Genomic DNA, 26,770 nt, shown 5'->3' on the forward strand with positions numbered 1-26,770 from the left:
ATGCTACTAGAAGAGATACCCACATCACTGTTTCCCTTTATTTTACTATGTAAAGGAAAATGTCACCACCCCATGAATAGTTCTGATGACAAAACGTGTCTGCATATGTAGTCTAAAAGTAAAGATGAGTGACCTTGCAGCTGAGAGAAAAGATCACTGGTGTGACCTTTAAAAGTAGGTCTGGGCTTGCTGTAGTGTGTGTCACTTGATTGAACTGTTCGGTACGGAGACATCGGAAACCTTGTCAGTGGAGCACTCGTGTGTGTGTGTGTGTGTGTAGCAGATGTTTTAAAAATTAATTTCAACACATTGTTTCAATAAATTTTATCATATCTAGAAACTTACATTACATCAACTGGACAAGTCTTTAATGCATTTAGGGTTTTCTGAATAGGTTTCTTTCCCAAAGGCATTTCTGTATGAGGACGTGTCAGTGGCTGATGTTTGTTAAGCGTTTTTAGCTTTGGGCTTTTTTGGTGTATTTGCCATAAGGTTTGATATTCAGTTTAGAATGAGAAGAATAGGGATATGCTAAAACTAACTGATTTTAAGTTTTAAATTCTTATTCCTGTGTTCACACTCGCAGACAAGTCGGATCTTCAGTCCATCCTTCAGTAGCCACTCTTCTTTGTACTTGCACCTTTCTCTGGAGCCTTTGTAATCCTACAGGCAGGAATAAATAATGCAAAGAGGGCTTTGCTCTTTTTTTACTTCTGGGGTATATTTAATGTGCATTCCTTTTTACTTTTCAACTGAAGAACTGGAAAGCCATTGCTACTCATTTTTAGCATACTCTTCAAGGACAAGTAACTCAATTTCATTGCTATTAAAACAGCCTGTTGTAGTTACAGGAAGATGTGGCCATATGTTGTCAATTCTTGTTAGTCTATATAGGGTTAGATTGTCTCACCCTTTCTTTTCTTTTTTTCTTCCTTTTTTTTTTTAAGGGAGCTTAATTGGTTTGCCTGAAAACAAACTGCGCATTTGTATTCAGCCTCAGTCACAAAACCTGACAGTGGGGGATGCTTTGGTACTAGAATGTGGAGCTGTTGGAAACCCAATTCCTCATTACCAGTGGTTCAGAAATGGATTTCCCTTGGCAAATGGGAGCAAAAATGTCTACATGGTAAGTTACTGCAAAGTGCCAGCCTTGGAGGACTAATGTGTAACCACCTTTAACTTGTCACATAAAGCTTCCTTGAAGAAAATAACTTCTTCGTAGCCTGGCTCTTATGGAAGCGCTCGCTGTAGGTTGTTCTTCTGTTCTGTTACTTCCCCATACCGTTCTGAGGCTCTCAGGTGCGTAATTTTAATCCTGAATATGTTTCAGGCAGTAGTCATGGGATAGTGTATTTTGGATTAGTGTGACATACTGACATAATAAAGATTAAGTATCAGTAAAAGTGAAAGTTTGTCTTTCTAACTTGCACTGCAAAGCACTCTGATTTGTATGAGCTGTTGCATTCAGTACTTAATGCATCTCAAGCCTGTGAGGTGGATTTGCATTCGTTCTTCAATCGTTGAAAGCATTTTTAGAACACACATGCTGTCTAGCGTACTGAAGAATGAGGGTATCGGCAGCTTTGGGATTTGTTTAGGCTTTGCTTTTAGTTTTTACTCTTTCTTGCATGTGGGCTTAAATGAAACTGATACAGGTATTCTTTTGGGGTCTGGTGGGATGACTGTGATGATGCTTGCGTAGGTAACTTACGTGGACGTGGAACATCAAGGGACATACTGGTGTCACGTATTCAATGACCGGGAAGACCAAGATAGCAAGAAGATAGAAGTTGTTATAGGTAAGGAGTTTTTCTGTTTGATAGAGGTCAGCTGATGTATCAATTTCTTCCCTATCATTAGAATTTATTTTTGAAGCTTTCAGTATTAAGCCAAGCACATGCCTTCTGTATTTTTCATTTATCCATTTGTTAAAATAGCTGTGCTTGCTTGCAGCAAATGGAATTTTAAAGCTTTATCAGTTATAAAGGGCTTTGGGTTTTTATGGTAACCAGCATAGAAATGCTACCAGTTTTTGGCATTGGTAGCACATACGTGGCTTGTCAGCAGAGCAGATCGCAAGCTGATTTCTTCATGTTTTTTGACAACTAAAAATCAATTTAACCCTTGTTGGTGATACGAACTGTGTTACACTGAGTCCTTCAGGAATCAGGACAGCTGAGATTATTCATAGCAAGCAGAATAAATAAATATAACACAGTTTAGTGCGTGTTCGCGTGTATTTGCCGTAAACTAAAGAGGAGAAGATCTATTTGTATAGCTTCCAGATCTATCTGGGAATACTATTGCATAATTCATATGAAAAGTTCTTTCCTATCCTAAGAAATATTCTAGTTTAGTACTCCTGAGTTTCAGTAGTAATTACTATACAGTGTTGTGGTCAGTGCTGATTTATACTGCTATAAAATGAGCCAGATTGCAGAGAAGCTTGGAAGCGACCTTTGTCTTCCACTTTGTGTGCTAACTCTCATAACTGAGAGCAATTGTCTTCCAATTTTTTTCCCCCCACTTAAAACACAAGGAAGGAAAGCTATGGCAGTGGAGTGCACAGAAGGTAAAGTAAATCTTTAGTTGTGAATCAATTTTTAAAAATTAATGACGGGGATGACGGATTGTTGAGTGTGTTGCTGAAAAGCACGTGTGGGTTAAGGACTTCGGTCTACTTTAAAACGCTGATGTGTAATGCAGTGTTCCTTTTGCATGTGCTTCTCTCTTCTTTGCCTTGATATCATGACCTAAAGCACACAGGAAAGAAAACAAACTACTTTCTTCTTCTGTAGTATCCAAAGTTCTTTGATTTTTGCGCTGTTTTTGTGTCCTGTGCTTACAGTTTCTAGTGAAATGTAAAGATTTGAGATTTCTTTGGCTGGGCTCAGGAGGCAACATCCTTGCAAGAAAAGCTGAAGACGTTTAGGAACCTGGGTGACCTTAGAGAGCTGGATAGAGCTAGTTCCACTGTCAGCTCTGTGTCTGCAAGAGGCGTTTCCAGCAACTTTATTAGGATGATTTCTGTTCTCCTTTGCGTTGCTGCAATGGGGAGGAAGAAGTGTGCTGTGACCTTTAATGTTGATACCATCCCTTGATTACTGAGCAATCTCAGTCTGTAATATTTACGTCGTAGGGGATCATATATAAAGATGTAAGGCTGCTTACAGCAGCCCCCCCCAGCTTTCCTAACAACCATGAAAAAAACAAACACATTTGCGAAGTACAATAAATGGCTCTCCACCCTGTTTTTTTACAGAATCATAGAATTTTCTCGGAATTAAACTGCTCTGCGGCATTTCTTGTTCAAAGTTTAATCAGAGCTGATGTTCCCCTTTAGCCCTTTTGTTAGAGGTTTAACGTTGGGATTGTGTACTGTCACTCACTGGAACATACAAGTGACACGCATTTTGGCGTCCGCCACTTCCACGGCATAGCTTCTGAGACCGATCATGTCTCTGAGCCTTCACATCTTTTCTGGCTTGGAGGTGTCTGCGTTACCTGACGGACTGCTGTGCAGAAGCTTCCGAGTTACCTGTACTTTAACTACCCTTTGAAGCAGAAGATAACCACTGCGTTATCTGTGGGGGTCTACACCCAAACCACAGTTTGCTTGGACGCAACATCATTCTGCTACTAAGCTACATTAACACGTACAGTAGTATCACCTCAGGTCACTACAGTCTCCCACGTGGATATACGAGCCTGCGTTTGTGGCTTAAGAGGTCTGCCTAGAGCTCCTCTGCAGGGAGCAGGCCTGCTCTAAGAGACCTCTGGTGCTTCAGATAAATTACTTTTCCATAGTTTCCAGAGCTCTCAGAATAATTAGGTGAAACCTGTGGTAGCTTAGAATGTTTGAAAACGTATCTGAAGTCTTTCTGAATACACGTGGCTTTACAAAGTAAGATTTCTTGCTCAGGATGTTGCTTTTTCAGCAGTCCTTCAAACATAATTTTTTCCAATGGGTGACTTGGAAATTTTTCTCCTTATTCATTCCAGCTGCTTGCATGCCTGTGGGATTGAGGCATAATATGTGTTTCTCCCTTTGTATTGAGATCTACTATATTATAATGCTGTGTCAAGCACAGCTTAGTATACTGATGTGGGATTTTCTCTTCTCTGCATGTGGAATAAACATGAAAGGTTAGATTTACAGAAATGCCTTTTAGAAAAGTAGCTTGTTTTCTAACATTCAGCTTCTATTAATAATGGCATGACACTTAATTATATTAATGAAAAATGTATTTTTTGCTTCTTTTGTAAACTATAATTTTATTGGTGTATTTCTTCACAGAAGATCTAAGTGATCTTCAAAAACCAGGTAAGTGATAAGTTTTGAAAAACTTTAATTTTGCATTTTCGTTTTGTGTTACAAATCACTTAATCCTAGCTGGGTTAGAGTATATCGTTTACATTATTTGGATGTATTTATAACTGGGGATTTAATAGCGACAGGTATCATGTTAAGAGCAGCACAGCTTTCTGGTTCCAATAAATTAACTCGAAGAATATAGTGAATCATAGGGTTGCTATTATCTTTGTAAAATCACACAAAGCTGCTCTTTTATACTGCATGTATACTAATACAAATACAGAAGGAATTATCTTTTGCTTTCTTGTCTGTGGCTTCTTTGGATTCTAAGTTTTAGTATGTTGCTGCTTTTTCAGATGATTGAGGTGAAGATGATGTAGGGTGTCTGGCTGTCACTCGTGATGTGTTGAATTGGTGTATTTCTTAAATTCATGTTGGAGTGAGCTAATGTGATTTGAAGCCTGTTTGATGTTTATTATAGAAACATAGATCTGGAATAGTACTCCATAAGGGATTGTCCCTGATACAGTGTTCCCAAAATCTCAAATCACAAAGGTCATATAATTTCCTGGGTTAAACATCATAGATCTGTTTACTTTTGACAAGACTTAGTTTTAGTCACTGAAGTGGTACTGTCATGATACGTAACATGTTATCCAAAGCGTACCACTTTGGCATATCGCTTACCTGTTCCTCTTGGCAGAGCATTGGCTGAACCATCCCTCTGTGAAGTACAAAATAAACAAATTTTCACATACAGACGGTCATCTCTGCTAAGCATACACCATCTTGCATGGCTGCATTTCATTTGGAGAGGATGAACTGTTTCGGGTGTTACTGAAAATGCTGATGTGCGGTTTGTGAGATTCAAAATGACACTGTAAGCATCTATTATTTCTTAATTTATATAACTAGCTATTCATATCCTGTTAGGCTATGTTTGCTGGAAGAGGGCGAAGGAAGTCAGGTAACCAACACCACAACACCCCAAAGTCCCACCAAAACAAAAAAAAAAAAGAGTGCTTTTTTTTTTTCTTAAACTAGTAACTTATTAGGCAAAGCAGTACCAATAGACTATGGCTGTATGGAACATGCGGTTCATTTTCTGACATTGGCAGCTATGACTGCAGTTACTGATGATCTGCTCTCTTAATCTATTTCAAGCAGACCTACAAGAACAACCAAATCACAGACCTGTTGGTAAGTAGTGTTGTAGCTGTAATGAATGTATGTATTTCATATCTAGGAAATAGATTTTGCTTTTTCTGAATGTTGCTGCTTCTGCCACTGCTAGTGAAGTAACTGTAGGGCGTGTAAATAGCTGCAGGGAGGGAGACTTCTGTGTATTTTTATAGTCCTTTATAATGCTTGCATGCCCTTTCAGTAGTAAACTGTGGTGAGGGCACCAGTATTTTTAGTGACTTGGTGGAGTGTCTACAACTTCTCATCTGTTTCAGTTTACTGTTTCAAATTCCTCTGGCCACGACCTTAGCCAGTGTGTTACTCCATTACTTGGAATACTTCAACAGTTGGAGGTAGTGGTATTAGGATGATGTGATAAAAAGGATTGGCAGTCTGTCTGTATGCCGTCCCTGCGAGCTCAGCTATTCCTATGCACAGCGTGTGGATACTTTGATCCTGAGCTGAGGCTCATAAAGATAGATGGATAGCATATGTGTGTTATGAGGAATAGTTGCTGGGGCTTTTTAATCGCGTTCCTAAATTTGCATGGTAGACTTGACTGTGGTCAGGAATGTTGTCTTGATGCTAAACCAGGTGGAAAGGCTGCTGGCCTCGGTCAAAATTTTACCACTCAGGTTCATCAGTGTGAGAGGGAGCGTAAGTGCTCCCCAGTCCTGGTTCATCTTTTCTAAATTAATTAGAAAGCTTGTACTTTTAAAAGTGTTTTTCAGTGACGGTATGCCACTGTCACTCAGTCTCTGCTGTTTAAAATAGCTTGCACTGTTCAAGACCTTGGAGGTTTTCCAGCTGCAAAAATGTTGAAAACATCTTGTTTGAAGGAGATGAAATGTTAGACATTGAGGCTATGGGCAGAGATCCTCTTCTGGCTCCAGCTGTGCGGGGGTGCTGGCTCTGAAGCAGGTTTGGGGCATTCACATGATCTCATTTGCCACCAGATTCCTATTGGAGAGAAGTAACAAACCTGGGAGGAAGCGCCTTGCTTTGAATAAGTGCTGTTCTGTAACTTAGTGTGCAATTTTGGGGTAAAAATCAGGCTAGTGATCTCAAAAGCATTTCTGTCAAGGTGACTTTTTTCCCCTTTCATTGCTGCTTTGTTTACTTATGACAGAATTACTTCTATTAAAATCAAAGTGAATGTATCTCAAACTATGAGAATATCAGTAGACTTCCCTCCAAATTTTGTAAATTTCTCCTATCTCTGTATAACTGTTTTTAACCAGAGCAACAGTAAAAAGAAACATTAACAACCAGAAAAAAGACGTTTTACTTCTGACCTGTGAAAGTTTCCACCTAAATGTACCATGTTTTAGAGAGAGAGGACATGGGAGATGGAGACCTGAAAGTGGTCTTTTGTGTGGTTTTTGTTTGTTTTTTAAGAAGCATAAGAAAATTTGAGGGTTTGGGGAAAGCATACTGGCCATAGCTTTGGCAATATGCCATAAGAATTTTCATGTTTATTAAATTTCTTCTTGCATGGGGGAATTCGGTAATAATCTGTGCTTTCAGAAAAGTGAAGGAAATGGGAGATAGCCTTAGTGACTCACTTCGCGACAGATTATCCAGTCTGAGATGCATCACAGTTCAGATATGTTGACTGTCAGACCATGCTGAAATGTTTTTTTGTTTGTTTTTTGGATGAGAAAAAATATTGTGCCTGAAGTGAGATTGGATACTATTTTCACTTGAGAAGAAATTAAATTTAAAGGTATTGAACCCATGGAATATATAAACGTGCTGTGTTTTTTTTTTCCTTTGTCTTTGCAGCAACAGACAAGGTAGCTCTGTTAATAGGAAATATGAGCTACTGGAATCACCCCCAACTCAAGGCTCCGATGGTAGATGTCTATGAATTGACCAATTTGCTAAGACAGCTGGATTTCAAAGTTGTTTCTTTGCTGGATCTTACTGAGTCTGAGATGCGAAATGCAGTGGATGAATTTTTACTTCTCCTGGACAGAGGAGTGTATGGTAAGAACATGTGATGCCCCTTCTGAAGTAGGTCAATTTTGTGACGTATCAAGTACGCAAACATCTGGTATTTACCTCTGCCAGCTCACTATACGTGACAGCAAAACAAACTTCATGGTAAATAGCGTGCGCATAGAATGGGAAAAGTAAGTTTAAAACACCCACCAGCATATCCTTTGACTTTGGTTGAAATGTTATTGTTTCTTTATTCTTAGAACAGATAAAATGTTTGAACTTTTTTCTTTAGCCACACCTAAAACTGCAATGCGCTTTTTTGTTTGATAGTACCGGTGTGTTTGTCTGCTAAAAGCTGCTGCATCTGTATAGCATATTTGACAACATGCTCTGCAGAAGGTGCACATCTGTACGAAGAAGTCCTTAGTACTAGTTTGTCGTAGTCTTTTAGGCAAGAGCAAGAGTAGTCAGTTGTGTCGCCTGCGGTGGTGTATCATGGAAACGAGCTAGTAGCAGAGTAGTGGAAAACTGTGTAACTGCAGTATACAAGACTACATGTAGTCTTGGGCAGCAGTCCTTGCTGCTTTTAGGAGACCTCTTAAACACCTTTTTTGTGAACTTCTATTCTGTTGCCCTCCTCCCTTCCCCATGCCTGCAAGTTAACGATTTGCTTAGGGCTGGCCAGTCCCTTGGCGTACTGGGACTGCCGGGTTGCGTTTCCGCTGGGGGGGCGGGGAACAGCCCGAAGCACAGCATGGCTCCCGTGCTGGGCTTGCTGGCGGGACCCCTCCGTTCACCCCGTCTTTCTGCTGCGCGTCTGCAGAACGCTGCTTCCGTCTGGATGTCCGTCCCGGGCTCGTGGGAGGGGCTGCCCTGCTCGAGGGGGTGCGCTTCTCTGCCTTGGCAGGTACCAGCTGTGTTGGGGGGCCGGAGAGTGGGACGCGGGCAAAGCATCTCTCTCATGAAGATGTTACAAAGTAAAATGTGCAGCGCAGAAATAAGATAAAAACATTGTGCTTCGGAGTTAGGGCATAACACTCCGCAAATTGGATGCAATCTTTTTTGCCCTCTTCTTTTTTGCCAAGTTTTCAGGTTCAGTAGAAATCCTTGTTTTGAATTGCTGGTTCCTTTCAGTTATTGTGATACTGGGCTGGCAAGCACGGAGCTTTTCATAATGTCCTTGACAGGGAGTGAGAGAGACTTGTGCAAACCCGGATTTCTACTTCAAAAAGCAAATTGAAACGAAGTTTGTTTATGTAAAATGAAAATTTAGTTCTCCTATGTCTATGCACTTCAAAGAAGTAAAACAAAACAGAGAAGAATTCACATTATCCTTTGCTGTATATACCTTGCATAAGGAAAGGCATTAACTGAGAAACTGGTGAGCTATGGACTTCAGGTTCTGACTTTCTGTAGTTGTCAATAATAAAGGACTTTTCACTGAGTTGAATACTAAGATTCCTGTTTGGGCAGAACTCAGGGACAACTGTTGTTTCACAGCTCTGTGGAACGTCTGAATATAGAGTATAAAATGTACTCTTTCTGTGTATCTTTGCACATTAGATGGAAAGCTTAATAGCGGTTATGCTGCTTAAGCAGGAAGCAGCCCTCATTTTTTTTTCCTCCTTTTTCTTAATCTCTTGAGACTTAAAAATAACACCCCACAAAAATCCAAGGCTTTCACGTCTAAATTGCAGCATCACTCTAACGGTTCTACTGCAGCATCTCATCAGTATTGGTTTAAGTTATGGGAGGACAAATTAAGCAAAATATGCATACTGAAAGATGTGCGTTTAACACATTTCTCTTTTTTTTTTTTTCCTCTAAGTTTTTGTTATTTGAGTCACACATCCATTTATAAGATACCTGTAATAGAATATTAATAATAGTTTTAAGCTCTCCTCCACGTACTGCACAGGAGGTGCCTTCTGCTGGGATAACGACTAACCAGTCGGGTCTGGTATGCATTGCTACTACTGATATGCATTGATTCTTAGATGATTACTCATATATTGGGATTCCTTGTCTTGCATAAACTTGATTTTGGGGGAGAAAGCACAAGACAGAACTGGTGGCTGTGCTAGCTGGGGGAGAGCACGGTGGAATTGATGCATAGAGCAAAAATCTTTATGTCTTGCATGGAAAAGGCCTAGAATGACCCGGCTTGGAGCGTAAGAAAAGTTCTTCTCTGGGCATTGAGGAGTTTGCTGCTGACTGCCACTATTTTTGTCAGTTTTCTAAAAGCTAAGATTGCATAAATGACTCCAGAAATGATTCGGAGACCAAAAAGTTCTGCCAGTTGTCCTATTTAAATTGCAGGACTCCTATAGTAACACCTACCCAAGAACACATTATTTGATTTGGATTTTTTTTTTTGGAACACAAGGTCAGATTATTTCTTAGTATGACTTTTTTAATAGTGTGTTACCTGATGCTCTGTCTGTGCAGAACTGGCTGATCTGACATTTGGGCATTTATGTCAGAGCCAAAACTTGCGTGACATGAAGACTAATTATGGCAGTAAAGTTTAGCAGACTTTCTGATCGCAGTTTTCTTTTTTTGTTCCCTGGGAAATAGATGTGCGTATACATTTGAGTGAGCTTCTAGATTCTTGCACCTTCTCAATTTTTTTCTATAATTTTTGACATGGATTTAGAAAATAAAGTACTGAAAGGCTTTAATGAGTTTCTCACCAGCACCATATGAAAGCTCTTATAAGGCGTAGTTTTTCAGTTGTATTTTTCCAGCAAGTTGATATTTCTGAAAGGTAAGCAGAGCATTCTTTCAGTAGTGTTTGGCAAAAACTACTTCGATTTAAATGGTCACTTTGTTCTTTCTGGATAGTGGCTATTAATGGCTTCAAGCATATAGAAGATGCTGTCAGTGCACAAATAGGTGATGATTTATTGCATTTTTAGTGGGCATAGCTCCAAATAGAAGAGGCATAGTGGCTACTTCTGTTCAGTCCTTGTTACACATATTCATGATGCCTAATATGACATTGTGTAGTTCTTGCTTACTGCCAGGAAAGTGGCGTTTCAGATACTGTTCCTTAAAAGCAGGAGTAGTAAACAAAGTGATGATGATTGTCTCTTCTAATGTCCTAGTTTATGTTGTTCTAAATGTAGGGTGCAATTAATATTGTATTCCACAAGGGGTAAAAGTGTAGACCCATATGTTTTAAAGGCTAAAAATAGTTAGGCTGCTTTCTTTTTGAAAAAGAGAGCGAGAGAGAGGCAGCAAGAGAGAGAAGCAGCAGCTATCACTTAGATGCTGACGTCTATGGGGAACTTGAGCCTACTTAAAATTGTTGTGTCAAAGCGTCTAATGAGGCCTTCCAAACATGTTTACTCTACTTACTCTGGGTATGCAGAGATTTATTTATGATCTTGAGCTCAACATATTAACTGTTGCAGGTACTCAACAAATAAGCATAGCACAGTCATCTGCCAAGGATATAGGAGTGTAGTTGTTATTTCTGAAATATTTCTATTTGTTGAGGAAATACTCTAATAAATCGTGCTTTAAATTAGAGGGAGTTATTTCCTTCAGTCAGTCCAATTACTTATCTAACATACACTCAGATACATGTATAACCTCAAATATAACCTTGACTTAGGTCCAGATCCAAACTCTGTGGAAATCAAATTTGAGAGTTTCCTTTTAACTTAGGACCTGACGTGGAGTCGTGCACGTGGCACTTAACTTCATTTTTAACTCTTGAAGCTATCCTGTCTTAGGTAACCATTGGGATCTTATAAATAGCCTAATAGTACCTTTATTTGTTTAGGTTTTTATTCATATGCTTTAAATTCTGTGGCCTTTAGAAATCTAACTTTTAATTGAATAAAGCCATTTTCCAAGACTGGCAAATGAATAACCATTAGGCTCTTTGTTTAAAGTGAAGCCTTGCATCCCGGAGTTCACCTCGTATGCACTTGCTGGCTGCTTCTCTTGACTATGCATGTTTCCCATAAAAAGAAATTGAGCGCTGTTGATTGAATGGAGCAGTTTGCAAGGTCTTGGCATAGTTGTTAGTGACTCGAGAGCTTACAAGTAAAAGAGAACCAAAGGCTTAGTTTGAAGGGCTATAGTTACATCTGGGTATTCCTTTACAAAAAGTGCAGGGCTGTGTGAGAGTAGTTTCATTTGTTGTGGCTATCTGTAATGAAAAGGTAAAAACACCTGGCATACGTACCTACACAAGCTGATTTAAACGTAGACCATTTTAGTAAGTTAGGGTAAGGCTTATTTTGTTTTTTCTGAATATTCAAGTTTTGTAGTGACATAAATTTCACGGCTGTTTTTTGTAAGAATACTGACCATATCTCCAGTTAGCATAAATTGTCATCTCTCTGACTTCTATTCAGCTGCAGCACTATATACTAATTGAAGATCTGACCCATAGCCTGCTTTGTATAGATAAATAAAAAATCTTTTGAGAAGATGGAACTTGCCATAGATAAGCAAAAACAGCACTGGGAACAGACAATTGGAAAATTCCATTTAATCATACAAGCTTCTGGTAACTGCATTTTATGGCAGTGGAGGTTATTAATGCTAAGATCATCTAATCTTACTGCAAATTGATATGACTTTAATATTTGACATTTTTATTCATATAAGTAAAATCTAAGCCCTAGGTTGCAGTTCTCTTTTTCAGGGTTAAGAAAAGCTTTTTTTAATTCCATGATATGTTTTCTTTATATAAAACTATTGCATGTTTTCTTGAAGATTTTAAATCTTAAAATATTGTAGGCTGCTGTGTATTGACACAAGCGAGATGATTGTAGGATAATCTTTTATTTGTTTGCTTAGTAGACCCACAAGAGTCATGAGTCTCTAACTGTAAAGAGATGTAGATGCAATCAACTAAAAATGAGTTGTTGGTAGTTGTTGGTAGTTTGGTAATGGGAATGTGCTCTGGAGTCCTACCAAACACGATCACGGGATAATCCTTTCCCCCCCCCCCCCCCCAATGTAAAAATGTTTCTTATCCCTCCCTATAAAAAAGACAAAACTGACTGTACAGAGGAAACAGCAAAACTAAAAACTTGCAAAATGCTCTCATAGTTGAAGCAAGGTTTTTCTCTGATTTTTCCTAGTTAAAGTACTTTTAAGAATTGCCAATGATTAATGGTAAGTAAAAAAGAAAATTAAAGGAGAATAATTTTAAAGATGACAGCATTGTCTCATTTAAAAAAAGAGAAAAAAATCCATCCAAACTGTTTGGTGTTATTTTTTTCTATCTATAAAATCTGCAGTGACTCACTGCTACTCAAAGCTTTGTAATTGCACGTGTGGAGATGATGTTTCACAGTTGGCACGTTTTCTTGTTCATATCTGTGAGTTATGTATCATATATAACAGATTATTTCTGTTAGAGGTCATTACTTAAAGCATTTTAAGAGTATTTAACTTTGTGTGTTGGATGCAAATATCTGATTGATTCTATTGCATGAGTGATTTTTTTTTTTTTTAATTCGTTGTGTCTGTGTATTGTGACGTTGATGTTAACGTGGTTCCTCCCCTTCCTGCATCAACAAAGGCATATCGATATTAAAAAAAACTGCTTGGAGTAGCTTGAACGATCTTAATCTCCACAGGCACGTAGTGTGGACATAGTGCATGAAGTTTTTGACCGTGCTAAAATTTATAGAAATGTTGCAAGGTACTCTTGAACTGTGTTTTCAGTCACATATATTTTGAACTCTCAGGTTTGTTATACTATGCTGGCCATGGCTACGAAAACTATGGAAACAGTTTCATGGTTCCTATTGATGCTCCAAATCCCTACCGATCTGCAAACTGTCTGTGTGTGCAGAACATCCTCAAACTAATGCAGGAAAAAGAGACGGGACTTAATGTATTCCTACTGGATATGTGTCGGAAAAGGTATAATCTCATAATTCATAAATAGTGAGAACTGACATTAGATGTTTGAGGGATGTTTTTGCTTCACGACAGAGGGAGAGGGTATTGATGACTGTACTTTTGGGAACCAGCTGTGAAGTTCAGCTTATTCACTGCAGCAACAGATTAAAACTGAGCCTATTTTGAAAATGAACAAATAAAACTGAACAGCCACTTTGAGAGAATAGCAAGGGATCTTGAGAGAAAGCTGGACTTCACGCTGAGGAGAAATCTTTAGTCTGGGCTGAGAATTGACTGTACTTGAAAGCTGATGGTTCTGAGAATTCACAGCCTGCATCTGGGTGCTTTCAAAGTCAATAGGATTCATTCACAGACTTATTTCGCCTTTGGCCTTGGTTGGAAATGTGAAGCTGGTGATTAGACTTTGTTTCTGTGGGCAGATAGTTGACTCTTGATTTGAATGACATTTATTTCTTCTTTTTTTGTTGTTGTTTAGAAGTTATAAAGTGTCAGTCTTATTAGATAAAAGTGAAATTAGGTATCTTAAAGAAGAAAAATGACCCTTTCTGCTTGCATCATTCACCATCTTCATCATTACAGGGAGGAAGGAGAATTCTTACGATCAAAGGCATGTTAATTTGACAGAAGGGCTCAAGTGAAGTGCTTATTTTGGAACTCTTCAGAGGCGTGGATTTTGTGGACTGCTTTTATGCTGGGGATGTTGTATCTTTATTTAGAGCTTAAAAATCAACTGGTTTATTGGATTTTTCTAAACAAAGTACTATTTTCTTTCCATGTTAAGGGACTACTATACCCGATTAAACTTGCACTTGAAATCAGCTCTTCAGTCAGCACTTCTGAAAACTGGTCTCTAAGGAGTGTTTCATAATAGAAAATAGCTAGTGCTTTAGTGTTTGTAGAGCCTGGAAACTTCACTGCTAATGAAATGCCAGTGACCCAATTCAGCTCCACAGTCTGCTGTCCAAATAGAACATACTGCTACATAAACCTCATGTTAACTATGCAGACACCATGTTTTGGGAGAAAAGAAAAAAAAAATCATATAGTTTTTGTTATAACTTAAAATGGCTAGTTATCAGAAATCATTTTTTAAGAGATTGTAGCCAAAGTCTACATTGGTTAATATAGCACGCCCACATCTGGGTAACGCCTGATACCTGACTGTGTCTTTACATTGTCTTCATGAAGAGTGCTGACGATGCTGATTTTTGTCTTTTAGCAGTCAGAATTCATTCCAGAATTGTAGGAGAGAAAAAAATTACTGTTTCTGAACTATGTGGTTTTGGTATTTTGAACAACTGTAGAGTTTGTTACCATTATTAGTTTTCAAATTATTATTTTACTTTTTTGTGTTTCCATTTATTGCAGAAACGAATACGATGACACAATTCTTATCTTAGATGCTCTGAAGGTTACGGCCAACATTGTTTTTGGATATGCAACGTAAGGAAATCTTTCTTCTGCTATGCCACAGAGGTTTTGAAGCCAGAAGTGACCACGGAGATTGTGTAGCTAATCTTTTAAAGAAAAACACTTAACTGTGGTGTTAAGGGACCAGTAATTTATATCCATATCTTTGTCCTCATACTATCTTTTTTACTTTGTTCTTTGAATCATTCTACAGTCTAACTGACTCTGAAAATGTATCTGTAATGATTCCCAGTATTTAACGTTCCCATTTAGATATAGGGTAATGCCGGTGAGAGAACTGCATTCAGCAAACCAGAAACTGCTGGACAGTGTTCCTTATCTTTTTCTAATGGTTACTTGTAGGAGTGTTCTACTCATCTGAGTATTGTTTACTAGAGATGAAAAAACCACAGAGAAGAAAAAAACAAATTTTGCCCTCAGAGCCATAACATTCTGTTTCTTTGTGCTGATGGGGAAGGGGGAGTTATGTCGTGTGTGTTCCTCATGGTACTTACTGCACCGTGAGCTCATACAGAAGGTCAAGTACTGTGGAGCAGTTGAAAACTATAACCTATGTGCTGTACCCTCTTTGGTCTTGTGTCTCCTCTGTTAATGCGAGTTAAATTTCTAGAAAACAATGTGTTAGAAATATAAATTAATGAATTATTGGAGGGGTAGCATATAGATTGGCTCCTGTGTTTCTTATTCTAGGTGTAAAGAATAAAGTTACAACTGCAATTGAAACTATTTGAAGAGGTTACTTAAGCAGAAAGCTAAATAACCTCTCTCTCTCAGTTTTCAAGTCAAGTGCAAAAGCTGTTGAATAGAAGTAGTCAAGAGCTTTGATGAAGTCTTCTGTGAGAAATTTAAGCTCCTCATATAAACAGTTTGACATCAGCTCTGGTCTGTGGCTTGATTGTAAGTGAAATCTTCCCAGAATGAGTTGCTTGCAAATGAACATGAAGAGCAGGCTGGCCTTAGACACAACCTGGTTTTCAAATTGTGGGGTTTATTTCCCCCCATTCCCAACATAACTTTACTCCTTTTGTCCTCATGTTGATATTAATCATGCAGATGTTTCAGTGTTTTTTCACTGTCTGATATTGGTGATCCCATAGGTGCCAAGGAGCAGAAGCTTTTGAAATTCAGCAGTCGGGGTTGGCCAATGGAATCTTCATGAAGTTCTTGAAGGACCGTTTGTTAGAAGACAAGAAGATTACTGTACTGCTTGACGAGGTTGCAGAAGGTGAACGCCAGCTTACTGCACTAACCGTCTTCTCAGCCTGCATTACTAAAAACTTCTTTCTTTAAATGTCGTTCTTCTCATGGTGAATGTGTTACGCTACTTTAAGCTCATTCTTGTTGCATTTTGTTATAATAGCAGCTTTTATCAAGAAGCAGGGCAGCACGTTAACAAAGATCATGATGTTATAAAGGGATTTGAGCTTCTTTAATAGTGATCAATTTGATACTCTCCTTTTTAGTGAACTTTATTTGTTCTGAGTGTCTTTCTGCATGGAGCCTTGAGTTGTCCATCCACAGACATTACTCTTCTGTCTTGTGGTGTCAGCTGCTAGTGGTAATCCAGTCATTTCCACGTTCATTTAAACAATTAACTGAGTCCTACCTACCTCAGAGAGTGCTATAGTGATGATAATTATTTGCTCTCTATCAAAGGCTATAAGTGCACTATAAAGGGCAATCCACTGTTTTAATATGCCTGGTTCAGTAATTGTCTTTTATAATTGATGGGAGAAGTGCTAAAGTGAAAACCGTTGAGGGAAAATGTATTGCTTCTGTGCAAACATTTGCTCAAAACATAAAAGAATAGAGACGGCCATTAACAAAGAGCTGTCTGTGTAAGGTTCTGTTATTTGTAGGTAATGTACGTGATCAGCCAAGTTCTGCTGTGGTTTCCAGTGTACTTGGTGCAACTGCAGGTCTCGGCATTTTGCCCAGTCTGTCTTTTGACAGGGATCCAAAAAGCAGAAAAAAATCTGAGAGGATCCTAAATGCGTGGTAAAGTTCTGCTGTCAACAGGTCAGTTGAAAATGAAATGCAAAGCCTAGACCGACAGTGCTCTACTGAGGAAAGGGAAGAGATCATTGGTTGACTAGCTGAAATTCAGCATGGAATTTGTCATTGGTGGCAATAGGAATCCAGCATAACCCCAGGATGAAACTGAAATGTGATGGTTCTTGGTTACCGTTGGCTTGTTTGTCTGGTATATATTCTCATATATATTCCCTGTCTTTTTGCTTATAGTTGGTGTGGTGCTTGCCTAGATCCCATAAAACAAACTTACTGTTCTGTATTTTCGGTCTTATCTGTTAAACTTTCCATGAAGTTTCTGTGAAAAGTTAAAATTTCAGAAGATCTCAGAATTATCCTGAAGAAATAGGGTCTGTAGATGGTAAAACTAAAACAATTATTCCAAAGCCTAGGGCTGAGGTTGATTCCCCCCGCCCCCCCCGCAGGGTGATGTGGTTTTCTTCTTTTGCCAGGTGCAGACAAGCAGAGCGCTTTTTACATTAAGATTTGTACTTTTTAGTTGCTTACAGTACTGCTCAATTTTGCCATTACTTAAATACAAAGGAAGAATTTGAGGACTCGCTGTTCTCTCATTTGCAGGTAGCTGTAGCTGTATTTCCTGAAAGCCTGGCAGAAGCTCTGATAAAGCTCCTCCTGCTGGATGCTCACCAGCTGCTGTATTTAAGCCCGAATTCATTAAGTCATCGTTCCTGAAACTCTGTTTTGAAGCAGGCCCCAATATCTTCCCTTTCCCTCATCTTTCTTGCCTTCTGGGACATTCTGACTGTTAGACTGTTTTGTGAAAAGAGAACACTGTAATCTGCTCATCCTAGCATCAATACTACGTCTGTAGTATATGTATATACTACATCTTTAGTTTTTATCCCGTGTTCTCCCGTTGTCAGCCTGTTCGAAGCAGGAGTAGGAGTAGAACAGACACCCGCTCGTATTCTGCAATGGTCACAGACCAATCGGTCTTTCAACTTGCGTAAGAAGTTTACAAATTTTATAATGAACAAATATCCAAAAATATTCTCACCTTCTTCCTCCCCCCATCTTTTTTGTCATTGCTTTTGGGTGTTCCTAAGTGGGTTAGTATTCTCTGAGATTTCTCTCTCCTGTTCCCCCCACCTTCCTGGCTTCCCCATAAGAACATGTCACAGTTCTTCCATCACCCATTTTCCCTACGCTTCCCCAAATGTCCTGTAGAATATGACTGACTGTTACTGCTTCGTCTGTTCTGCCAGGTTAATGTCACATGCTGTAGATGTTCTGATGTGTGACCTATTACTTATCTCATTCTTGAACTCAGAGTGGAGAGAAAGATTGATTTGTCAGGCAACGTGATAACCGCTATTGTCAGTATTACCAGATATTGGGTGTTAGTGAGTACATTGGTGCACTGATGACACTTGAAAATGTTCCAAAGGAGTGTTCATGTTAAAAGCGTTCCATGTAAATAGCCTTCATTATTTCATTTTTTATGAACTCGTAAATGGAAATTTTCCAGGATTTTTTTAATTCACTTTGCAGGCCATAGGTTTTGACTTTCTGCATGCGGCAAAACTATCTGAAAATGTCACCTTTAAATGTAATTGAACACTCGAACTCCCTACATTTAGGAGTAAGTTTGAATCGTAGACTGGTTAAAGTTGGAAAGGACCTCTGGAGATTGTCCAGTCCAACCCTGTTGCTCAAAGCAGAGTAAACTAGAGCCGGTTGCTCAGGACCTTGTCCATGTGGGTTTTGTATGTCTTCAAGGATGGAGACTCCACAGTCTCCCTGCACAACCTGTCCCAGTGTTCGATCACCCTTAGAGTAAAAAGTTTTTTCTTACAGTTAAGTGGATTTTTTTTTTTATTTCATTTTGCATCTCCTTCCTCTTGTACTGTCACTGGTCTTGACTGAGAAGAATCTGGCTCTGTCTATTTTACTTTCCCTCGTCAAGTATTTATACATATCGATAAGAAGTCCCCTGAGCCACGTTCTCTCCATTCTAAACAGTCTCAGCTTCTCCTCATACAAAAGATGATCCAGTTCTCTCATACTTCTCTCACGTGAGAGGTGTTCCAGGCCTCTCATCTCTGTGACCCTTCACTGCACTCTCTCCAGTATGTACATGTCGTTCTTCTACTGGTGAGCCCAGCACTGGACCCAGCACTCCAGATGTGGCCTCAACAGTGCTGACCACAGAGGAAGGATCACCTCCCTTGGCCTGCTGCCAACGCTATTCTTGTTGGCTGCCTTTGCCACAAGAATGCATTGCTGGCTCGTGGTCAGCTTGGTGTCCTCCCGGTGCCCGAGGTCCTTCTCTGCAGAGCTGCTTTCCAGCAAGTCTGTCCCCTTTCTGTACCGGTGCATGGGGTTATTCCTACCCAGGTGCAGGGCTCGGTGTTTCCAGTTGTTGAACTTCATGAGATTCCTCTCTGCCCAGTTCTACAGCCTGTACAGGTTCCTCTGAATGGCAGCACAACCCTCTGTTGTATCAGCCACTCCTCTCAGGTTTTAATCATCTGCAAACGTGCTGAGGGCGCACTCTGTCCTGTCATCCAGGTCATTAGTGATGATGCTAAATAAACAGTATTGGCCCCTTTATCGACCCCTAAAATACTCCACTGCCTCCAGTTCTTTAGAAATCCCCTCCAATGGTATTATTCACATTCTTGAAATGAGTCATTTTAATTAGGACCTTACTGAATCAGAGCTATGATATTGCTTGAACTTGTTTTGAAAAACAGCACGTTGACTAGGACACATGCAAAACCCTCAGGATTCTCTGCAGGCATCTGGCATGCTGTTTTAGCCTTAAGTGAATGAATAGCTGAGCAATGAATACTTCCGAAACTACAAGTTTTTATGGAAGTGCTGACACTGGCATAACCATAGCAACGAAAAAAAATTGCAGTGATGTACTTAATTTAGTTAGCATTTCAGCAGCATTGATTTTGAGATGAACTATATGCATCTTATTTTTAGATATGGGCAAGTGTCACCTTACCAAAGGCAAGCAAGCTTTGGAGATCCGCAGCAGTTTGTCTGAGAAAAGGGCGTTAACCGATCCCATTCAACAAACCGTATCTTCGGCAGAGTCTGTGGCACGGAACCTACAGTGGGCCAAAGCTCATGGTATAGTATAGTCTGCTTTTAGATGATCCTGCTGGCACGATGGGAAAAATAAGAGGATGTCTTTCCTTAATAATCTCTAGTCTGTGGGTTGTGATATTGAATGGAAGTGGAAGAAATTCAAGTTCATATCTGAATTTTCATTAGAACGTTCAGATCTTGGAAATTTTTGTGTTGGGGTTTACCTCTTACATAAGATTATAATGAACAAGGTGACATGCAGAATTCATCCTGAGTAAGTATATTTAAGACCACTCAAACACTGTGGGAGAGACTTGTAGGATGTCCACCTCCTGGGATGATCTCCCGGTAATCTGTTTGTCTCTAACAAAGACGACGTGAATCTCATTCTAAAGTCATCACCTAAAATAGCCAGGTGAACTGTATGGTGAAAGTGCATGATGAAAAGGAGTTTTCAATGTGTACAACTAAGAAAACTAAAATACAAGTGAGATCAATTCCAGGCTTTCTAGACTTCTTTTAAGAAGGGCAGTGGGGTTTAAGACCATTATATCTTTTTTACCTAAATATGTTGGAGTACGTTTTAAAATTTCTTTGACAGGTTGGGCAGAGGGTCAGGGGTGGCATTTTTAAGACAACTAGTCATGCAGGCAGGCTCTCTTACAGATGTAGATTTTTATTTGTGGAATCAAGCCCTTCATTCTTGTTTTTTAAATGATTGAAATGCAAAACAAAAATTATAAAGACATAATGTTATCTTATGGTTTATTTGTTTTAAGCCATGCATAGAAGAGAATGTGTTTGGAATTTGGGAAGAGAATAACCTTTATATTTGTGTAAAGGTATGTCTATGATAATGTTAAATAATCCACTTCCAGTGGGAACAGAAAAATCAGTACAAAGCCTACAGGCACAGAATGATGTCATTGACCCTTGAGCGCTTTCAGATATGTTCCTATGGATTGAGAAAGATCCAAAATATAAAGAAGAAAAATGCTGCGGGCTGGGCTTTGTGCATGTGTGCATAGGCCGTGAAAGGAAAAAAATGAACCTGAAACTTGTTCTGCTGTCAAATTCAAAGGTTCTTATAATGCTATAGCTGTGTCTCCTGCCTAGCGGATATATGCCATATTAACCTTACTGGTTTGATTACAGATACGTAAACAAATTCTTGGGTCAGTAAGCTATACCCTAGTTACAGTAAACGTTGCCTTGCTAGTTGCACTGAGATTGGAAAGAAACCTGCGAAGCAGAAGTTGAGTCAGCTCTCTCTGGCAATGTCTGCCAGGTACCGTCTGATACTAGCACACAGTGCTGCTGCCTGGTCAGCTTCCAGCCTCGTTTGCTTCGGTGTGAATATGTAAGTGATAGGTAGAGGGAGGGCAGGCGGAAGAGGTCTATACCTTTTAAAACTTCTGAATTTAAAAACAAAATTAAAAAAATAGAAAATACATATGCTAAGTTTTATTTAGAATGTAATGTTGTGTTATTTATTTGCAGAGCTTCCAGAAAGTATGTATCTTGAATTCAAATGTGGTGTTCAGATTCAGTTGGGGTTTGCAGCCGAGTTTTCCAATGTCATGATAATCTACACGCGAATAGTAAAGAAGCCACCTGAAATAGTAGTTTGCAGAGCCTACGTGACAGACTTCGCACTCGTAAGTGCTTCATATTGGTGTCTCGGTGCTCTCCCTCCACTGAAGCTGAAAACTGTCCGGTCTGTCCATGTCAAACTGCATATTTTGTAGTAAAACGGGTCTAAGCTGTTGAAATCAGGTGCTTACATGTGTGTGTCTGTACAGAGACACACATTTACTTTTTTTTTTCCTGCATATTTTTAATATATATAAAAATATGTTAAAATCAATCTGGGGTCATCTTTTTCAAAGTCTCCTTTGTTTTTCATTGTCTAATATCAAGTATTTGTTATATTTAATTAAAGAAGTTTAAATGTCAGTACCTCCTATGTGAGCTGAGGACACATCTACCTTTCAGGGCAAGGTCTCTTAGGCTTTAGTTTTACAGTTCTTTGCACCTGGGTAATCCTGTCCAGTTCCATTGATGTTACTCAGCTGTTCACAGTAAAGTGAAGGGTACGAGTAAAAGAGAAAGCTCCTTGGAGCTAAAAAACTTGTTTTCTGATGTCTATGAAAGAGGACATGGGGCAGAAAACCTTTTTAGATAGAACAAACAGGACGCTTCTGATGAATAAAATATTTGAGCTAATGTGCATAATAAATACATGTATTTTTAGCCCACAAAAATAGTGTTGTAGTACTGTAGAAGTTGGGTAAAAAAGAGCAACCCTGAAGCAAGCACAGCAAGTTGACAGGAACCGTGAGGAAAAGAGGGTAACCTACTCAAATGTAACCCCTTCTGCCTGTGACTAAGAGTGATTTCAGCAGCTTTTGCAAGTTATCCAAGATTGATGCTTGCTTTCTTTTTAAGACGAAGAAAATGCTGACTTTATAAAAAGAAATGCTGCTAACTATTTTATGATCTACAAATTCTGTACCTTCAGTTAAGTTTTCTTTTTTTTCTTGCAACAGGACCTGGATGTGGATCCTAAAGAGGCCAATAAAGGAACCCCTGAGGAAACTGGAAGCTATTTAGTATCAAAGGACCTTCCCAAGCACTGCCTCTACACCAGGCTAAGTTCACTGCAAAAGCTAAGGGTTAATATATATTATTACTCACAAGTTTGTTCAGATAATTTAGATTAATCGTGTTGCTTTGCAGTTCTGTCGAGGTGGCTGTGTATTGTCTGCATAATAAGTAACATGTTCTTTGGAGGGAAAAAATAGCTAATAGCACAATTTAGTGACTTTAGTTTCTTAGCAGAAAGGTAAAAGCCAGGGAATCAATGCATATGCAATCCTGATACCGTCGTGCAAGGCACTTTGTATTCTCTAGGCCCGTATGGAGCTTTGACAAGATGATTATTTTTGTGAAGATAAGCTATTGCACACTGTGGGGATGTTCCTATGCCCTGTAGTACAAAAAAAATGGAACCTGAAGCAGATACGCATCTTACAAAGTCATTAGTAGGAGATGAAAATGTTACGTATCATCTCCTTCCATTCCAAACTGTGCTCTTGGGCCTGCAGTTTTTGAAAGGTTCTCACTTCAACGTACTGTGGCCCTGTTAAGTTTCTCTCTGTATCTTTGTGTCATGAACATCTGTGCTGGACATCACTTGGTACCTCTTCTTCATTGCTTTTGGCAGCTGGTGTAATATAAGTGCTTCTAGAAATAAAGACTATCAAGTGAGGAAGTATTAACTAAAAGAGGTCCTCAGTACACAAGTCTTGCCTAATATGGGTCTTTAGCTCCCAAAAAGGTTAGTCTCTCCTTCTCCAGTAGACTGTGCCTCTTTAAGTGTTTCCTATATTATTTCTTTGAGGAGGAAGTGTAACCTTTTCTTTTTCTTTTTCTCCCCCACCCTGCTTTCCTCTTTTGCAGGAACACTTGATCTTCACTGTTTGCTTGCATTATGAGTATCCAGGAATAGAAGATACAATGGATGAAAGAAAGGAAGTTAATGTTGGGAAGCCCCTTATTGCTAAATTAGGCCTTCATCATGGATTCAAAGATACTAACTGTCACCAGACCTGTTGCGTGGCTAATAATGCTTTTCATAATCAAATAGAATCAAGTCCAGTGGCAACTAAATACTACGTCCCTAGTCACTGCCAACCAAATTCCTGTCCAGGAGTTTACCATCCAAACCATATTTGCTCAGACAGCGTCGGCCAACCAGGCACATGTTCTTGCAATGGGACTTCAAGGATATTAGCTTCAAGACCTGAAGTACAGAATTACTCACCCCCTGTGGAAAAGAGTAATGTACCAGTAGAGACCACTGATGATACTGTTGAACTGGAATTCCTTCTCTCCGACAACCTCAGATTCTCTAAACAGCAGTAGCTGTGATGCGTTCAGAATAGTCCACAGTATCACCCTTGAATAGGGGGCCTTCCACACTGCCTATGCATCTCCTGGAGTCTGGGGGCTTCAGGAAAAAGGGATTGGAGAGTCTAGAGGTGGTACTGGAAATAAGGTGGTGATGAAAGTTTTTCAGATCCAAAGAGACAAAACTGGACTGATAGATTTAGATTTAGGAATGAAAAAGGCATGATTTTTTTTTTTTTTCCCCTCCTACCATTTGACGGTTGATACAGGGAAAAACCTGAACTCCTCAGAGTTTCCTATTCCATTCTCTGGCAGTCAAACAGCTAACGAACAGAGGCAGTCGTGCATTTCTGGGAGGAAGCTGCCTATCTCTGTTAAGGGATTAATGCATAAAAGCCTGGCTGTGGTGACAAAGTTTCTCTTGAGATAGTAAAGCCTTGGATCTCCTCAGCTGCTTCTTCAGTCCCAACTGGAGTTACAAGATTTACTGTAAATGTATGTTTCATAAATATTCTGTTTTCAGAGAGGAATTGCTCATCCTATACAAAAACAAGATAAACATCTATGGCTGTCAAAGGAGAAAATGTTGACAGAATTAAGCAGGAAAATGAATTTCCATGTCCTCTATGATTTAACATGATTTTAAACAATCCATTAGCCCCAAAATGATAAGTACACCTTTCTCTTTTCCATCTTTCAGTTTCAGTTGTTCAATATCAAGGGATTTCTTTTTACATACTGCATGAAAATAAGGTTTTATGTCTTTATATATGTTGTAACAGCTTGCTATTGAGTATCTAAGATGACACATAAGGTAAATGAACAGAGCAAAGAGGGAGCTTTTACAGAAGTGAAGATACCGTGTTTTAATGTTCCAGTGTTGAGAATATCTCCTTCAAGCCTCAGTTTCTTTCCTTCCTCATGTATGTGTTAGGATCAGTCACTGATATTCCAGTCCCTTGGATGTAGCTAATAATTGATCAGCTTTGACTGCATCCTCCTCTCATGGTCAGATGTCCAATGTCTGGCAGCAACTGACAGATGGATGAAGAGCTGTGCAAGGAAGACAAAACCTGAACTGAGCTAGTAAACTAACATTATTGCTTTTTTCTTTCTTTTATTTTTAAGAGAACTAGATTACAGATCGTCAGAGGGAGCAAAGTCACAGATTCATACTGTGGGGGATTGTTCTTATTATGATAATCTTTCCCTTATGTAACACACTTAAGACTTTTACTGATCTGATTTCTGCAGTTCTGTTCTGCAAGAACACTAAATGGAAATGTGAGGAAAAAGTGCCTGTTCATAGCAGGCGAAGTATTGCATAGTTAGTCACACAGTAAGACATGCTGAAGGCTAAAAATGAATGGGCAAGATGAGTGAAAACTTTGGGGTTCTTCAGGCTGAAGTACCGGGAGGGTGTTCCTGGACACCAGCTGTTGCTTTTCTGTGCTGACTTTAGCAAACAAACAAACAAACGCTATTCGTGTTTTCCAGGCCAAATGTATTTATATTCATTCAAATAAAAATGCTCACAGTCTACCCTGAAACTGTGAAAATCCAAGAAAAAGATTCCAGTGCACACAAACTTATAAAAGATAAAGCAACTTTAAACGCAGCCTGCCGAAGGTGAGGGACGCTTGCTTCGTGTCACAACCTGACACTTCAGATAGAGCCCTACAGGTGTGCATTTGCTCCGGAGCTCGAAGGTGGGGTTCACCCATAGACTAGCTGCCAGAAGTAAGCTAGTCTTCTAGGGCCTTTAGCCTCTGAACCCCAGAATCTCGCTATTAGAGGTGGAGGCATAGGCACCTTCAGAAGACAGTTGATCCTTTACTGAAAGGCAAATGAGCTACTTTCATATGGTGCTTTATTGCTTCGTTGACCAAAGGGAACAGACAGACTTAGCTTGGGCTAGCTGCCAAACCTTTTAGATGTTGCAAATTTTTTGATCTGTGCTTGGAAAAGGGCAGTTTTGCTCACCAAACTGTTTTGCATATTCAGGTTGAATAGTTTGGTCAAAAAAGACACATCAATTTTTTTTAATGTTTGGTTTTGTTTCAAAATACTGAAGAATCTGTGAGTTGCCTATCTGGGGACGAGTGTGAGAACACTGATGTTTTATTAGGTCTTAAAAAGTCTTGATGCTTTGAAAGCATGAAAATATCAGGGTGTGAGGTAATTCAAATTCAAGGGAATTTTCAGATATGGGTAGTAGCCTTTCCTGCCTAGGTAATATTGATAAGCAGTATTGCTTTAGTTAAGATCCCCATCAGGAAATAATTTTTTACTTTAGAAAATTACCGTAGCACTTTTCATTAAGTAGACAGCAAAATATAAAATAACTGAATGTCATTGACGCGGTGACCAAAGCAGTTTAAATCTGCAGTTGAGATCCACCCTTCTGGTGGGATCTGGTCGTCTTACAACATGTTGGCTGGACACTGAGGGCGGTGCTGTATGTGGTCGTAACAAGTTTCGGGTGGGAATGTTAACACATCGTTAACCACATCTGTCGATCTTCAGATTCATCTGCGCTGAAAGGTGGATATCTGTACATGGATTTTAATGTTGTCGTTTCCAAAATGACAGCCATGCCTGAAGTAATCTGCAAATGAGCTTGAGTTCCTGACTTTCTCCTTTGGAGGGTATTAAATAGTGAAATATTTATTGATGAATGAGATGTACCTGTGCATTAATTGTCCTGTGTAATTGACTTATAAATCAAAAATCATAGCTTGAGACGTTGGCCGAGTACTGTAATATTTAGCTGATACTTTTGTCACAGTTTTCTAATTTGTATAAAAGCTTATTCTGTTTCTTACTGTGTAATAAACTGTTGTCCACAAAATGATGTATCTGTGCATATGTAGTTGCTATAGTCTTCTACTCCTCCCACTTTAAAAACCCCCAAACTGTATTAAAACAATGTGTACAATAAAATAGTTTCCTTAACAAAAAAGAAGGGAAAATCTGAATCATGAGCTTCACCTCAAG

The 26,770-nt window shown here is 39.2% G+C and overlaps 1 protein-coding gene across 5 annotated transcripts in view; it reads left to right on the top strand.

Annotated features, from left to right (window-relative positions):
• The window catches only part of MALT1 (MALT1 paracaspase), a 38,205-nt gene extending 11,688 nt beyond the window's left edge, over positions 1-26,517 (top strand). The window contains exons 5-17 of one of the 5 annotated variants that reach the window (XM_087772796.1): positions 948-1,126; positions 1,703-1,799; positions 2,540-2,572; positions 4,298-4,324; positions 5,480-5,515; positions 7,283-7,486; positions 13,159-13,336; positions 14,705-14,779; positions 15,865-15,992; positions 19,754-19,903; positions 21,362-21,519; positions 22,411-22,536; positions 23,324-26,517. In XM_087772796.1, the coding sequence (XP_087628922.1) occupies positions 948-1,126; positions 1,703-1,799; positions 2,540-2,572; positions 4,298-4,324; positions 5,480-5,515; positions 7,283-7,486; positions 13,159-13,336; positions 14,705-14,779; positions 15,865-15,992; positions 19,754-19,903; positions 21,362-21,519; positions 22,411-22,536; positions 23,324-23,788 (1,856 nt within the window). In that variant the 3' untranslated portion in view covers positions 23,789-26,517. The remainder of the gene's footprint in view (positions 1-947; positions 1,127-1,702; positions 1,800-2,539; positions 2,573-4,297; positions 4,325-5,479; positions 5,516-7,282; positions 7,487-13,158; positions 13,337-14,704; positions 14,780-15,864; positions 15,993-19,753; positions 19,904-21,361; positions 21,520-22,410; positions 22,537-23,323) is intronic. The other 4 variants (XM_087772797.1, XM_087772798.1, XM_087772799.1 and 1 more) reach the window with 4 other exon arrangements.
• The last annotated feature ends 253 nt before the right edge of the window (positions 26,518-26,770 follow it).

The sequence above is a fragment of the Nipponia nippon genome, unplaced genomic scaffold (assembly GCF_047370975.1).
Source record: "Nipponia nippon isolate SJK-2023a ecotype South Korea unplaced genomic scaffold, ASM4737097v1 scaffold_37, whole genome shotgun sequence".
NCBI classification, from domain to species: domain Eukaryota; kingdom Metazoa; phylum Chordata; class Aves; order Pelecaniformes; family Threskiornithidae; genus Nipponia; species Nipponia nippon.